Here is a 16,664-nt window from a genome sequence, read left to right as displayed (position 1 = left end):
ATTGATCAGTTCAAGGGTTTGATCCTGAGTGTATCTAGTAAATAGTAATATCGCGTAACACTTTAGAGAGAGTTGTTTTTCGAAAGGGTTTGACTGAGATTTAATTGGATTAGTCTCATAATGTAAAAAATTCGATTTAGTTAAAATTAGTTGTGTTAAACACCTTAATTGATTGGTTAAAGTAATTCACTATTTCATTGTTGCCTCTCTGGTGAAAGATACAACCTAAAAATGTATAATTAAAGACACACGTAAAGATGCAATCTTGATTGTCCTAGTAGTATTGTACCTAGACAATTTTGACCGTCGTAGTGTGAGATTTTTACTATTCTGTGGAGGTAGCTTTGGTTCTTAGCTAAAAGCACGATTGAATCATGACTATTCTCGTGTAAGAGTTTCACTATCTATGACGGAAACTCGACCATCCCAATTTGAATGCTTTATTATCTTAGTTAAAAATTACACTCAAATACACATAATCAAATTCTGAAAATTAATCTTAATATGGGCTTCTTATAAATAAGAGACATCGATATTTATTGTGATTTAAATCATTCACAAATCACAATGCAAATAATGCACTAGACATTGGTCCTTGGCTCCTGGCCTTTTGCACCCAAGAGTAATTCATCGCTCTCTCTCTGAGCATTTGCAATATAGGGACATATGAGTTTTCATAATCCAAAATTAATCACTTATTGGAAGTAGATCATATTTGTTAACCTACCAAATAAATAAATAAATAATGATGTGATATGATTGAGTGAGTGGTTTTATGTGGCGCCATTGTCGACCAACACTATATACAGGCAGAGTGGAAAGTAGAATCTGAATCAAGAAGGAAAGGGAATGAAATGGATATTCTGAGAATGGTTGTTTCAGCTTTGCTGGTCGCCCTTTTGTCCATAGCCTCACTTCCTCTTCTCAATCTCAATCACAATCACGATTACTCCAACTCTGCAAGTACACTCTTATTCTTGTATTGTATTCCAGAGATTGGTCGTCTTTCTGCATTTCTTGTGTTTTTCACTTTCCATTTTTGTGTTGTGAGCAGAAGTTGCGGACTTGGTGGTGAGAAACGCCACTATCTACACCGGCGATGCCTCTCTCCCCTTCGCCGACTCCATGGCCATTCGCGCCGGTCGGCTTCTCCGACTTGGTACCTATTCTTCTATCAAGGTAATCATTATCTCTCTCTCTCTCTCTCTCTCTTGCACATTTGTTTTGCTTCCATTATTCTTCAATCTATCTTTCCATATGCATATTTGTTTTGCAAGCAAGCAAGCGCGAGAATTGAGTATACTATTGGTCATGCTCCCTGGGGTTGCATCAAATTTGGTCCCATAGTTCCATGTAAAAGAGCTTATTTATAGCTTTTCATTTCTCATTCGAAAACTAGATTTTTTAATGAGCATTCTTTCATAAAGCTAAGCTACAGTGCTGAAAAGGTACTCATTTTTAACCAAGTGGATTAGACTCTGTGCCAATCACACTAGGTCCAATTCCTTTTTTTTTTTTTTTGGATACATTAGGTTTCCACCTCACACTTACTAATCCTAAACTCCCATAACCTCTAGAGTCGCTGGAGGAGGTAACTCGCTAGTTGCCCCTGTTGTTGACTTTGCACACAAGGGATCTATCTCCACATTTCCGCCAACTTGGGGAGCCAAATATCCAAGTTCTCTGCTAGTCTTCTCTTTTTGTTTTGTTTTGTTTTTTTTTTTTTTTTTTTTGGGTGAATACAATGGTGGGGGTGAAGGGAGGGGGATGGATATTGGCTTCCTCCTCCAAAGAGATAAAAAGTCACAAAATGGTTTTGTAAAAATGAAAAAGGAAACAAGCATGGTCTGCAAGTAGGTTTTCACCCCTCACCAAGAAGAAACAAAAACACTACCAAGCGTACCTGCTCTATAAATGCAAAAAGTAAGTTAATGGTCTGTTGTGAATAGTTTTTCTGTTTTGCATATTCGTCAGGACTATGTAAGTACATAAAGAATATATGGAATATAATATTTTATTAGAAGTTCATAAGTTTATGCAGTATCTATAAGTTTAGGGATAGAAGTATCTATGAAACATGCAAAAATATGCTTAAGGAATTTTAGTTTTGATAGCTTCTGATAAAAATTTGATGCCAGCTTAATGTGTGCAGTGTGGCCCTGAAGAACTGTACATATCACTTTTTAGAAGTTGTTGATCCCTATTCTGGATTAGGAGAACATATAAAGGAAGAAGCTTCCAATGGCCATAATTTATTAGAAAGAAGAAATAAATTACCATTTTGCTATAAAGTGGAAGTTGGTGCAATGTAATGATGGTCTTAGACAAAGGGGCCACAACTAGCACTTTTTGGAGATTCATACATAACCAGTTGCGTGTAGTGCGAGAAAGAGCTGAAACTTGCAATTTGCAAATATGGAATGCATGGTTCTGGTCACTTGAATCTAGACTGATTTGTAGGTTTTGATCATATTATCAATGCCATAGTTTGTTCTCATATTGTTGATGCAAACTTTGCATTTAGATGACTGCAAAAGTAACATTGACAGAAAACTGATTCATTAAACTGTGACCTGAAAACTGATTCATTAAACTGCAACGTGTACTTCATGGAATTTCAAAGCTCGATGGGGATCTTCTGACCACTCATATAGTCATGCAAGATCCTCACTTATGGAATATGAATGATAGTCTGAGACCCAATATTCTATATCTTGAAATATATCATCTGTTTCTTTGTTTTACTAGTCAATTCCGTTACGGCACTAGTTGTTTTTTTCTATTCCCTTCCTTTTTGTTTCTCTTTGAGCCACAAGCTAAGATATATTAAATAAAAGAGTAATGCTACCCACCCCTCCAAAATTTCCCCTCCTAATCTCCCCTCCTGACATGACACTTTTTCATTGGATGGCTTAGTCTTTGATAACAAGTTAGTAGGGCTAATCAATTCATGGCACTCAATTGTTATAAGCCATGTCATGAGGGATTTTAAGAGGAAAATTTTGGAAGGGAACAAAGCCTAAATAAAAATGCTTAATATTCAAGGGATTTAGAGGTTCATGGTTTTATGAAGTCAATAATACTGGAGTATATGTGAAAGCAGGACTTGGCAGGGTCGGGGACTAAGGAGCTGAATGTTGAAGGGAAAGTTGTGGTTCCAGGATTTATTGATTCTCATGTACACTTAATATCTGGAGGATTGCAGGTCTCACATCAGTCCTATGATCTCATTTTCATGTATTTTGTAAAGCGTGGCATTTCACCGACCACATATCATGAACTTTGGCTTAATTGTTGTTAGATGCTCTTTTTAATTGTAAAGTTTTTTTTCTGATATCGTATTTCTGTTTATCGTGATTGGGCTACATGCTTTTGAAAACAAAATTGAAATAGATGGCACGAGTGGAGCTCCGTGGTGTTAATAGAAAAGAACTTTTTGTGAGCAAAGTCAAGGAAGCAGTAACAAGTAAATATTCTTGTCTCCCTTGCAACTTATGGCCATGTTCTTCACACCAATATATTACTCTATTTTAGCAAATAATAATTAGAGTTACTTCCAATTTGTTGAGTTGAGTTTACTTGCATTCTTGAATCAGCTGCACTTGACATTAGCTCTACAGAACTGCTAAGTCTTCTTAATATTTCAGGTGTAGTTTTGATGGTAAATTCTGAAGACTTACCTGCCTTGTCAGGAAAAAAAATTAATAATAAAAAACATTTGTAAAACAAAATGTTGATTCTTTAAGAATTATATAGAATAATTGAACTCCTGATATATCTCAATCTGAAAGGAGTTTATATAAATACTATGCTTCATTTTAATTTTACATTTACCTGATTGCTTGTTATTTTCTTTCGGTTTTTCCATTTTGCTTTGTTCTCCCCTGAAAATTTTTCCAGATATGAAATCTGGTTCTTGGTTATTGGGTGGTGGGTGGAACAATGATCTCTGGGGTGGAGATTTTCCAATGGCTTCTTGGATTGATGATATTACACCTCACAACCCTGTAAGAAAATTTTACCTTAATATTCACCAACTTAATGTGTCCATTTGCTTTGGAAGTCAGCTTAGAATCTTGAGATCATACCCAGGTTTGGCTATCAAGGATGGATGGACATATGGGCTTGGCTAACTCCTTGGCACTAAAAATTGCTGGCATTTCTCATGACACACAGGATACAGATGGTGGAGCTATAGTGAAAAACAGTGATGGAGGTGATTTCAATGTCTATTTTTCATTTTCAGTACACTTGATTAGCAAAATAGTAATCAAGCACTTCAATCACATGTTCCTACATCTTATCATGAAGCTTGCTACCAGATCTGATGCTATCAAACAAGTTTTACAATAAGATTTTGGGAAAATTGTAATTTATGCCCCTCCATAATATGTCAATTATCAATGTTATCCCTGAATTATTAGTGGTGTAAATGTTGCCCTCAATTTTCAAAACAGTACATATATTGCCCCTCCCGTACCGTACGGCAGGGGCAATATATGTACTGTTTTGAAAATTGAGGGGCAACATTTACACTTAAGAGGGGCAATATATGTATCGTTTTGAAAATTGAGGGGCAACATTTACACCACTAATAATTCAGGGGTGACATTGATAATTGACGTTTTATAGAGGGACATAAATTACAATTTTCCCTAAGATTTTTATTAATCGGAGATAATCATGTGCAGAACCTACTGGTTTGTTGATAGATTCTGCAATGAAGCTTGTGTTATCCTGCATCCCAGAACCTTCAACAGATGAAAGGAGGAATGCGCTTTTAACAGCAAGCAATCTTGCGCTGATGAGGGGTGTGACAACAGTTGTCGACTTTGGAAGATATTTTCCTGGTTCTCCCACAGAACTTTCATGGGAGGATCTTTCAGGTTCAAATAGATAAAACAATGGCTGAAATTAGTGTAGTGTTATATGCACAACTATTGGGTGTTTCATTTTTTGACATTAAGATTATGCATGGGATCAACAGACATGAGAAATACTTTAATATATACTCTTCAAATGAAAATAACTTGGAAAAGTAGTCAATCATTATAAGGCAAAAAAACTCACACAGGCACAATTGCACAAACATATTGACACTTATTTATCAAACATGTGCATTTGTGTAGAACCTAAAAAACAGAATTTAGAATTCTGATATATCCATCATTAGATAAGAATCCTACAATAATAATTATGTATCTTTCTAATCTGTGCTATTCTTAGAATGACTTTCTTGCTGCATGTATAAAGTTAAGCCATCATTAAAACATGACAATTGCAGATGTGTACCAATGGGCTGATTTGTCAGGAAATATGGTGATCCGTGTTTGCTTATTCTTTCCATTGGAGACATGGGCGCGCCTAGAGGTATTCGGGAAGTAATATAATATTATAATTTTACCAGACTCATTCTGTTTTAGTTGATACTTCATGAAAGGACGGTGCTCTATGACCAATAGATGAGTGCATGTATATTTACACTGTTTGGCTGAAAATGAGAATGGGAGGGTGCTGTGTATTTGCTTTATTTAATTACCTTGGTTGTTTCTTTGGTAATGATGTGTTTTGTTTTTCACTATCGAAAACCCCTATGTCTCAGGGTTTTGTAAAGAAGGTTGGTCGTTCTCTGAGCCAATGGATTCACTTAGGTGGTGTGAAGGCTTTTGCTGATGGATCTTTGGGATCTAACAGTGCACTGTTTTATGAGGTCAGAAAGTATTTCTATATTCCAGATTTGCATGCTCTGACTTGCTTCTATGCCATCTCTCATCCAAAGATACATCATGAAGACATTATTAGACTTTGCTTAAAGCAAATATAACCATTTGTGATTTGTCTTGCAAATATTTCGATCGATCTTATTCAAAGTAGTGTGTTAAGACATGGGCACAGGGGGGTATAGATTTAGTTAATTGCACTAAGTTTCTCTACTGTGTCTTCAGCCATATGTTGACGAGCCTCACAACTATGGACTACAAGTAACAAATATGGATCGGCTATACAACCTGACTCTTTCTGCAGATAAAGCTAACCTTCAGGTGCTTTATATTTCATACTCCGACCTTTTTGCCGTCTTTTTATGCTGCTCATGCACTATTCTCACAGAATAGAATGTCTATTTTTTTCAGGTAGCCATTCATGCCATTGGTGATAGAGCCAATGACTTAATCTTGGATATGTATGCTTCAGTAGCTTCTGAGAATCAAATGAAGGATCGGCGATTTAGGGTAAATCCAACTGCTAAGAATTTTACCAGTCAATTCTTTCTGGCTTTCTGTGTTGCTTCACATTGTTCTTCGTCTTCTGAGAAATAGTATTATTATATAATTTAACAACCACTTGCAGATCGAACATGCTCAACATTTGGCCCCCGGGACTGTTGCACGGTTTGGTGAACAAGCAGTTGTTGCTTCAGTGCAGGTTCCTCTTCTTTAGTTGTGTCATCTGTATACATTATTCCTATTGTACATAATTTGCAGAATTTTGGAAAGGTAGTTAAGACTCAATTCCTATTGACTACAGCCAGATCACTTATTGGATGATGCTGATTCCGCAATTAAGAAACTTGGGTTGAAGAGAGCAGAGGGAGGATCCTATCTGTTCAAGTCGCTCCTCGCTAACAATGCACAACTAGCATTTGGCTCTGATTGGCCAGTATGAATCATCTCATACCTACAAACTGATATTTTCATTATTCCATTGTAGTTCATCAAGTATCTACTCCAGGGTTGCCACTCCTTTCTCTTTTTCTTGTTTTAGGTAGCAGATATTAATCCGTTGAGAAGCATAGCGACAGCAATGAAAAGAATACCTCCAGGTCAACAAAAAGCTTGGATTCCATCAGAACGCACGAGTCTAAAGGAGGCACTAGATGCGTAAGACAAACAGGGGCTCTTTCTAGCCATTCCCTTATGTTTTAGCCTCTGGGAAAGAAATTAAAGGAATCCACAATCTCTTCTAATGTTTTCTGAAGTAGGAAGTTTTCTAGATTATAACAATAGTAGAAAAAAATGGAGCACTCGAATCTTTATGTTGTTTCTATAGTGTTATTATTGTCACCTGCCAGTGGTCACTTGGATTCAACTGATGGCAGGTACACAATCTCGGCTGCTCGGGCATGCTTCCTTGACAAAAATGTTGGATCACTCTCTCCTGGGAAGTTGGCAGATTTTGTGGTTTTGTCTACTGATTCATGGGATTCTTTTGCAAGTGATGGATCTGCCTCGGTTCAAGCAACATATGTTGGTGGAATCCAGGCTTATCCCAAAAAGATCAAGGCTGATAATTAGATGGAACTTGAGAGATAATGAAATACATTGTAATGTGTATACTTCTTTCCTGTAGTAATTCTGAAGGTAGTCCAGGATAGTAAATTTCAATATGCTTAAACTAGAAATTGTGACACCTGAATACCATAGACTGGAAACTTGGAGGTTTTGCCTTTTAAACTTCAAGAAACATGTACAACAGGTTACAGGCCTGAAAGTTGCATAACTGTTTGTTCATATTTTCTATTAGGCAAAAGATTCTGATGATTTCTCACATTGACAGTCATTTACTTGAGATAAAATATTGTAATAGAGAGTAAGATTCTGAGAGTTTTGAGGCAAGAATCTGGCTTCTTCATTAGATAGTAACCTTAAAACTCTGCTCAAAGAAATGCAAGCATTAATATTTAGCCATTGTTTCATACATCAGCAAACATAAATACCAGAAGACTTGTACTATCTAACACCATCTCTGATTGTATCCTTGAGGAGTTGGTGAAAACGCTGACACAAGCATAACTGTGTGCTCTCTTGAAATGGGGCAAAAAAGTATATTATCTGCTAATGTTTGACTGTTTCTCAGCCACGGGACACATGGCAATTGACAGAAATTGTGATTTAAACAAGAATTGAAAGACCCTTCTTTTCGGGGGATGGAATGGCTGTCTTGTTACCAGGGAAAGCAGCTCGTGAGATGTCAACCAGGGCTTTGAAGCTATATGGTTCGTGCATTGAGAGCTCAGACAAAACTTTTCTGTTGATCTGGATATTTTCCTTCATAAGTCCATGCATGAAATTACCATAATTTACCTGAAAAGTTGACAAGAAAGAAGGAAGGTGGCTTCAACATCTTAATCAACTAGTACAGTAAATCTTGTTCTAATTACTACAAATTATAGATGGTAAGTCTGAATCATGAATATGGAGTATAGTGATGAACATTGCATATGAACCAAATCCAGCTACTTTGACTGCTTTACACCACAACCCTATATCCATACTAATCACCAGCACAGAGAATGAAAAAGTTTCATCAAGTCACTAAAAAAAGAAACAAATGTGAAGAACATTTTCTTGACCACTTTACAGTTTAAATCCCGTCATGAAAGAAAACAGCTTTAACCAACCATTTCTTCCACCAAATTTTAATCTTCGCTTGTTTTTTCTTAGTCCAGTTTACGCAGAGGATAGCACCCTGCTTCTGTCATGTCCTCTTGTTTTCTTCCTCATCCCTAATATACAAAATTTTGGGATCTCCAACTTTGAAATGTTTACACCCCTATTGGACAAGAATTTCCCATCTGCTGGTTTTTTTTTATCACATGACTATGTTTTCAAGGAAACACAAATCTTCAATCTGTAATTTCATTATATCATTATAACAAAAACAGTAGTTTGAGTAATGGATCCATCAAGACCAACAGAATGAAACTGATTCACACTGTTGTTTGTGAATGTTGTAGTTATACTTCCAATTTTGCTCAAATATACGCATTGCAGAACCAACGCCCCAAACAAAGTTCACAGTGCACAAGGAAGAATATATATCCAGAGCACATAAACCAACCAAAACACACCACACAATAAACAAAACTCCAGAAAAAATCTTCAAGAAAATATATCAGCTCGAAGTCCAGTGAGGCATTTAATCAAACACAAAGCAGTCACTCAAAATAACACCACATATCAAACGGAATTTACGGATACATATATAAAAAGGGGTGGTGAAAGAAAGGTGATAAGAGAAGCGTACTCCGTGCTGGCGAGTGCCGGCGTTGATGCGCTGGATCCAAAGCGAGCGCATGTCGCGCTTCTTGTTGCGGCGGTCTCTGTAGGAGTACTGTAGCGCTTTCTCCACCCTCTCCCTCGCTATTCTTATACAGTTCTTTGCCCTCCCTCGGAACCCCTTTGCTAGCTTCAATACCTCCTTCTTGTTCATTCTTCCTCCTCTCCCTCTCTCTCTCTCTCTCGTTGTCTGTCTTGCTGAAGCAGAGTAGACTGTAGCCTATAGAGTAATTGAAGTGTTAAAAAAATTTGGAATAAGGGTTAAATAGGCCACTGAACAGTACATGATAATGTAATTAGGCCACTGAACTCTAAAAAGTTACAATTGAGTCTCTACATTAATTCATGTCAAATAATTTGTCTAATTTACAAGTTTTCCCCATTGATCACTCAATTTAAAATATTTTTTAAAAATAATTTTTTTTTTAAATTATTAATTAAAATAAACGAAAAAAAAGTCGTCTGATGAATCAGTAGCACCCGGGTCCTCACAAACAATCTGGATTCTCCTCATGGGCTTTCCGGGCTCAGCTCTGGGTTTCATTGCTCAGCCGGCGGTTGGATAATGATAACATTGTATATCTCAAATTACAAAGAAACCCCCCAACAAAATTTCCTCGAAAACTCTAGTTTAAGAACAAATTTAAAAAGCCAAAAAATATGATCGGAAAACAGGTCAAAAGTAGTAATCAAGAAAAAAAATTAGCTGGAAAACCTCTCAAAAAATAAAAAAAAAATTGCTAAGTTTGTATCAGGCTTAGCCGGAGACCTTCGTCCCCGGCGGAAACGATGTTTTTTTTTTTAAATAAACAAACAATTATTTTTAAAATTTAGTTTATTTTAATTAGTTATTTTTTAAAAAATATTTTAAATTAGGTGACCTGTTACAAATAGGGAAAACTTGTAAATGGGTCAAATTGTTTGAAATTGGTTAGTTTAGGGACTCAATTATAGTTTATTTTTTAGTTCAGTGGCCTAATTGCATTATCGTGTGTGGTTCGATGACCTATTTGACCCTTATTCCAAAAAATTTTAAGGACATTAAGAGAGCAAATTATCAAAATGGTCCCTCGACTATGTTGATTTCACAAATTTCGTCCTACTCATTTTGACTTTGCTAATTGCATCCTTTAACTATCAAAATTTTAACCGTTTCAGTCTTCCAGTGACTTAAATGACAATTTTTAGGGGTATTATTGAAATTTCACTGTGCATTCGTCATTTTCATCATTGGACGACGACGTAGAAGCAGAAGACGACGTGAAATCCATGCTCAAACTCGTCGAGATATTCTACCTCCACGCCATCCACGTCACCAGCCCACTCTTCTAGGAGATGGTCGCCGTCGGCGCTGGCCTCCAGAACCACATCACCTGCCTTCTTGTCGACGGAATATTCACGTTCGCCGTCGATGTCGCTTGGGAAATCGGAGTCCCACTTCTCTATTTTGACACGATTAGTCCTTGTGGCCTTTGGACTTTTGGAGTTACATGCGTGTCTCTAAACTCATTGAAGCCGGAGAGCTTCTCTTCTGCTTATTGTCTGACGATGCTTCGTCGTTTGCTTCTACGTCGTCGTCCGAGGATGAAAATGGCGAATACACATTGAACTTCCAATAACACCCCTATAAATTTGCCGTCTAAGTTACCGGAGGACTAAAACGATTAAAATTTTGATAGTCGAAAGATGCAATTAGCAAAGTCAAATGAGTAGGACGAAATTGGTGAAATCAACATAGTTGAGAAACTATTTTGGTAATTTGCTCGATATTAAAAAAAGAAAAAATTAAAAGACCAAACTGTAGTGACACTTATATGCGTATTAGGAGAATTCTTTTTAATAGAAGGACTCACCGTGAAGACAAAAATCCAGTCTTTTCAGCATATTCTCTCTCATCTTTCTCTCTTATCCACATATGCATTAAAATCTGTAAAAATTATCTAAAATCCACTATTATGAATACTTTTACATGTTTATTGTTGGCCTAATTCATATGACAAAAAAACTCATATTTAAAAACTCATATTTGAATTCAACCATTACGACTGTTCTAAGCGGACCCATAATTAAATAAATCTTTAATTAGTCAATTATAATGCGGGTTACATCAATTTTTTAAATTAAAATGATTATATTATTATTATCTTTTATCTCAATTATAACGTTAAAAACCTTAATCCAAAAACAATCATATTATTATTCGTCCAACACTCCATTAACGGTGGGCATTCAGCCGACAGTGAATCTGTGCGTAGTATTCTCCGATCACCGTACGATGAATGATTAATACTGTCAAAACCTCTTGTTTCCAGTGGGCTCGTATGAATGAACCTTTTCTTTGAAAATCGACAGTTGTCAATTTGTCATACACACAAGATACCAAGAAACTTTTGTCGAAGATTGCAGATTGCGGATTGCAGATTGCAGATATTTATCCCAAAATATCTATCCTAGTGGATACTTATCTGTGTAATGGTATATATACAGAGAGAGAGGGGGGAGAGAGAGAAGATCTTTTCCTTTTCGAGCTAAGAGGTAAAGCGATCGGATTAGGACTGCCATTTCTGCGTGTTTGAGCTTCCAGGAAGGAGGAGGAGAAGAAAGTGAGAGATGAGTGGATTGAGTTGTCCATGGATTTCGGGAGCCTACGCTTCTTCCGTTCGATCCTTGTCCAAATTCCCTTCCAGAATTCATCATCTCTCGCCCAAGGAAATTGATGCCGGAGTCGGCGGCGGCGGCGGAGGCGGTGGTGGTTTCGCCGTCTTTTCCTGCTGTAAATCTCAGGCCGAATCCAATGAAGATCTCAAATTTCTGCTCCATGATTCCCTCGATCATTCCGGCATCGACACCGCCCACGCCCGTGTATGCTTTTCTCACTCTTAGCTCTTTTCATTTTCTCGATCACTGCGGATTATGATTCATACGCTCCCATTTTGTGTTGTTATCACCATTACTAGAAAGCTTTAATCTCATTGATTGGAAATGTGGGCGTTTTTAGGGTTAAGGCAATTGTTAGAAAAGTACCAAACTAAAAGCCCAGGATTGCCAATAAAACGAAGAATATAAGTTTACTGATGCATATTCCATCCAGTAAAGTGAGAACTTTCGAAAGATGCAATTTAAATTTGATGCTGACTGATTTGGTTTCTGGGATTCTATATCACTTATGTGCAGATGGCAAGGGAAGGGTTCTACTCACAGATACAAAAACTATCAGAAATTGAGAGAGAAACGAGCATTAGCATAAACAGGAGGGTTGATTTGGGGAAAGCAGCTCTGTATATAGCAGCTGAGGATGACTCGCTGATTTCACACTCTTCTGTTCCACTTCCAGTGGATGATTTCTTGGCGAGATTGGATGACCTTTCTATGGACTATTGTTCCCACTATGGCTCGTCCTTCAGGTCATCACCGGAAGAATTTCTTAAATGTTTAGACAGATACCTGTATATTGATAAAGTAAGTCTACTTGATTCGTATCATGTGATGTGAGGAGTGATGAGCATATAATATATAAACATAAATATGCAATCCAACTATCAGCTTAAGCTTTTAGTTGAAATGGAGCACATGTTTCAATTATCAGCTTTCTGTTCTTTTCACCGTCGTGATTTGTTTGGTAATTTCAGCATGTTGCAATCTTGTAGGGTTTTCGGAGGATGAGCAATCAAACAGAGCAACGGGCTCTTTATCTTCACTCGGTACGATTCTTTCTTTGCCTCTTCTCTCATTTAAGAGACTTTAACCTCCAAAGTTATTTTCGTAACGTTTCCTCTGTCCAGGTTTTGACTCATCGTGCAGGATCTGCTCCCTTGCTCTCGCTCATATACTCGGAGGTTTTGAAGATGCTTCGTTTGTGGGGTCTTTTAAATTTTGATGCCGAGGTTTTCTTCCCTCTCGATCATTATAGTTATCCTAGAGGTTATCCTAAGAAGAAAGGCAAAGAATCTGATCAATCTCATATCATGACTGCAGAGTCGTTGTTGGTGCAGGTAAATATTTCATTGAATGGCTAATGCTGTTTATGAATTTCTCCGTTTCTCGATTGAGATCTTATCTTGACATATCATCGATCTCTCCACCCGATTGTGGTTGATTTCCCACTCCGTTTATCTTATTTGTTTTAACTTATGTTTCTTCCACATGCACATACAGCTATTGAAAGATTTGAAAGTCGCTTTCTGGCCATTTCAACACGATCCTACTAGGAGTCCCTTTCTGAGGGCAGCGGATGCTGCTAACTGCTCCGAAAGAACTCAAAACACCAAAGAGAGGTGCCTCTCTCGCTCAACTATCTTCTGTTATAGCGTATAAGTCAATTTTGGCTTATTTGACCACTATTAGTTGTTTGACTTGGTTAAACAACTAATATAAGTGTTTGGTTAAATAGATTTTTGTAACAGCTTATTGTTCCAAAAGGCTAAAATTCTAAAAGCTGCTCAAAAGCAGCTTTTTCGATTAGCTTTTTGAGAAAGTTATTTTGCATATAATCAGCTATCAGCTAACAGCTAATTTACCAAACATCTTTCTACAATCAGCCAAAACTATCAATTTATCAAACTCACTAACCCAATCAGTTAATAGCTATCAGCCAACAACTATTTACCAAACACCCCCTATATATTTTGGTGCAACTTAAAGTTTATACTGCCTCAATGCAGTGCCTTGGAGCTGGCATCTGTTAAGGCTGCTCAGCATAGGCTGCAAAGGGGTGTTTGGACCAGTGTTCGTTTTGGGGATATGAGACGCGCACTCTCAGGTATATATGTGAACTCGATTGAGATTTTAGCATAATGTTTTCGGCTTCATGCTTGCTTGATCAATATTACTCCGTTCTCGTTTCTGCAGCATGTGAACGGCTTATCCTCCTAAAAACCGACCCCAAGGAAACGAGGGACTATGGCGTTCTTCTTTACCACTGTGGGTTTTACAAGGAATCACTCCAGTACCTTTCGCTATATCAGGATACGAAGGTATAATACCAATTATGGTTTCGGGTCACTTGAAGCTAGCTAGCATTATCTTCTGCCTAATTGATAGACCCATTTTTCGCCACTTCCACGCAGAATGAAGTAATCGATCCATCTGACAAGGAGGATGAAGCTGTGCAGAAATTAATGTTTCGCGTAAACTTGATCTTGATGGAGGAAGGCTGGTCTAGGCCTGCAGATAACGGAAGTCTCCTTCGCAACAACTCTGAACCCTGGTAATGTACAGCGTTATTCTCCGTCTTAGTTAATGAAGAAACACAACAAAAGTTTTTGTTCCTTCACAATCTACTATGTTATATAGCTTAGAAACTATAGTTATTCCTGTAGAAAAAAAGTGTAGTAGGAACTGAAGATCTGGACACATGGAAACAAATCACTGCAGTTTTTTTTGGTTCAAAATAAACAAATGATGGGTATTTCCTCGTGTTATAATATGAGATTGGACCAAAGTCACTCAACCCGGCAATAATACACATGATGAGCCAAACCAATCCAGTCAATTAGTTAGACTGTGGTCTTATAAACTTATATATTCTTCACACCTCAGGGAAACTTGTTAATGAAATAAAGGTCCGAGGAAACTTGTTAATGAAATGAAGGTCCGAGGTAGATGCCTATCTGCCGGAGGTGATATTGTGGTCGTCCGCCGCCGAGGCCTCCTCCGTCACGGCTGATTGCGGCGGCGTTATCAGCCCAATCATTTGGGGGTCGATCGAGATATGCCCAATCAATTGCATTTTTTAATGGTCGATCTTATACAAAAGTAATCAATATAGCGCATTTAAGTATTCATACCACAAATGAGGCCTTGCAAACATAGTTTTGGAGTGTGTATTCGATTAATCGAACTGAATTAACCAAGTTAATCGGTCAGGGCTTTGCATTCTATTAATCGGACAGTTAAAATACAGTTAACGAATTTCTTCAATTTGGTCGATTAATTGATTTTTTACTAAAGTTTTCACACCCTAAACCCTAGCTAGAATTTGGATTTGTTAAGTTGCACACTTACAACAAATGCAAGGAATGGGCAACCATAAAAATTATGAGGATATATTTTTAATGTTGTAAATATACAAGAATATTAATTGTATATATATACTATATAAAAATTATAGAGTTATACTATTAATATAATATGTATAAAATATAGAGTTATATGGAGATTGGAGCAAAAGATAAGAACTCACTTTGCGCTAGGGGTGGGCGTAATTCGAATTATCCGAACTAACATCCGAAATTCGAACCGAATTTTAAATTTTGGGTGAATCCAAATAGTTATCGGTTCGGATAGTTTAAATTTTGGTATATCCGAATATAAATTCGGTTCGAATATCGAGTGTTAAAAGTACTATCCGCATCCGACTCGAAATTCGAATTAACCGAAATTTTATTATAAATATTATATATATATATATATATATATATATATATATATATATATATATAGTTTTAAATGTATTTCATAATTAATAATATATTAATTTTAAAAAATCTATTGGTTAATTATTAGTATTTGTCTTATTTTTAGTTTGATACTATATGAAAAAATATAAATAATAAATAATAAAATCAATAAAAAGTTTCAAAATTGATAAAACAATATTTTGGGTATATCCAAATTAACCCGAAATAATTTCACCCCCGAACCGAACATATTCGAATTAAATTTGGTTTGAATATATCGGATGTCAAAAATTCACCCAAACTTTTTGGATATCTGAAATAAAATTCAGGTATCACCCGAATCGAACTGACTCCCACCCCTACTTTGCGCCAGAAGCTCTACAACAAATTCTAGAAGAAGACAGATTTGGTTTACCCGTGTGGCGCCAAGTTGAGAGCCTCTAGTTGTATTTTCTTTTAGGTATCCCCCTTCCAAACCATTCTAAAAAGATAAGAACTCACCTTTTTAACCAAAAAAAAAAAAAAACAAAAAAAAACAAAAAACAAAAAAAAAACACACAAAAAAGGTAAGGTTGCACGATTATTAGGTTATTTTTATACATGTAAGTTTTTGTTTTTGTTTGTTTATGACACATTTTCTTATATGTTTTGTATAATGCATTGTATATGCACACAATATTTATTAATAGCATTAATATGAATTTAGGTAAATTCTATAATATATTTTTCATAATTATAATTTATATTGTTATATTTATAATTAAAATTAAAATAATTACATTTAGAAATTAAAAATGGTATTTTAATTTTGTGTTATTAATATAAGTATATGTATGTATTTAATTTTTAAAAAAAATATTTATAAACACACATCTAGTTAATTTTATAATTTCATTTTTGGGGTAAAAGGAATATAAGAATTGAGATATTTTTTTTTTGAGTTAATTTTATGTTTTGTCCTAGATTTATAGGTGATAATCCACTTTTAGTCATTTTTTTATTAGAACATCAATTTTTTGTCTTAATATTATTGTGACATGATCATTTTTTGTCCTTTATCAATAAAATAATTTAAATGTTGTTAAATATAGCAGGGCATTTTGATCTTCAATTATGGATTTCTTTTTTAAAAAATAAACATAAAAATATAGTGGGTCAACTTACTTTGTATAAAAAAAAGATCTAAATGTCCTTGTATTTAACAACATTT

General features: G+C 36.0%; 3 protein-coding genes across 7 annotated transcripts; 2 read left to right on the top strand and 1 right to left on the bottom strand.

Moving 5' to 3' along the window:
• Positions 1-777: 777 nt before the first annotated feature.
• LOC109180243 (putative amidohydrolase YtcJ) lies at positions 778-7,508 on the top strand. Of its 4 annotated transcripts, XM_019329734.1 has the most exons (15): positions 778-963; positions 1,055-1,179; positions 3,104-3,205; positions 3,394-3,466; positions 3,901-4,007; positions 4,093-4,216; positions 4,692-4,886; positions 5,285-5,370; positions 5,603-5,710; positions 5,946-6,041; positions 6,132-6,230; positions 6,349-6,423; positions 6,526-6,657; positions 6,763-6,878; positions 7,097-7,508. In XM_019329734.1, exons 1-15 carry the CDS (start codon positions 855-857, stop codon positions 7,290-7,292), a joined length of 1,743 nt encoding a protein of 580 aa, XP_019185279.1. In that variant the 5' UTR covers positions 778-854; the 3' UTR covers positions 7,293-7,508. The 4 variants fall into 4 exon arrangements, with proteins under 4 accessions (XP_019185279.1, XP_019185285.1, XP_019185287.1 ...); XM_019329740.1 differs by lacking the exons at positions 778-963; positions 1,055-1,179 and adding an exon at positions 1,732-1,923; XM_019329742.1 differs by lacking the exons at positions 778-963; positions 1,055-1,179 and adding an exon at positions 3,302-3,308 and having other exon boundaries at positions 3,128-3,205; positions 3,342-3,466.
• Positions 7,509-7,637: 129 nt separating this feature from the next.
• LOC109180313 (50S ribosomal protein L20-like) lies at positions 7,638-9,279 on the bottom strand. Its single transcript, XM_019329823.1, has 2 exons — positions 9,025-9,279; positions 7,638-8,081 (listed from the first exon to the last, which is right to left on the bottom strand). The coding sequence occupies exons 1-2, from the start codon at positions 9,208-9,210 to the stop codon at positions 7,890-7,892; spliced, it is 378 nt and encodes a 125-aa protein (XP_019185368.1). The 5' UTR covers positions 9,211-9,279; the 3' UTR covers positions 7,638-7,889.
• A 2,217-nt stretch (positions 9,280-11,496) lies between these two features.
• On the top strand, positions 11,497-14,476 carry LOC109180270. 2 transcript variants are annotated; one of them, XM_019329764.1, is made up of 8 exons: positions 11,497-11,918; positions 12,231-12,515; positions 12,704-12,757; positions 12,839-13,048; positions 13,212-13,330; positions 13,718-13,815; positions 13,905-14,031; positions 14,119-14,476. In XM_019329764.1, exons 1-8 carry the CDS (start codon positions 11,667-11,669, stop codon positions 14,264-14,266), a joined length of 1,293 nt encoding a protein of 430 aa, XP_019185309.1. In that variant the 5' UTR covers positions 11,497-11,666; the 3' UTR covers positions 14,267-14,476. The 2 variants fall into 2 exon arrangements, with proteins under 2 accessions (XP_019185309.1, XP_019185316.1); XM_019329771.1 differs by having other exon boundaries at positions 11,513-11,918; positions 13,905-14,029; positions 14,123-14,476.
• Positions 14,477-16,664: the final 2,188 nt, after the last annotated feature.

This window comes from Ipomoea nil, unplaced genomic scaffold (genome assembly GCF_001879475.1).
Source record: "Ipomoea nil cultivar Tokyo-kokei standard unplaced genomic scaffold, Asagao_1.1 scaffold0188, whole genome shotgun sequence".
NCBI classification, from domain to species: Eukaryota; Viridiplantae; Streptophyta; class Magnoliopsida; order Solanales; family Convolvulaceae; genus Ipomoea; species Ipomoea nil.
This window is presented reverse-complemented; position numbering and strand designations above follow the sequence as displayed.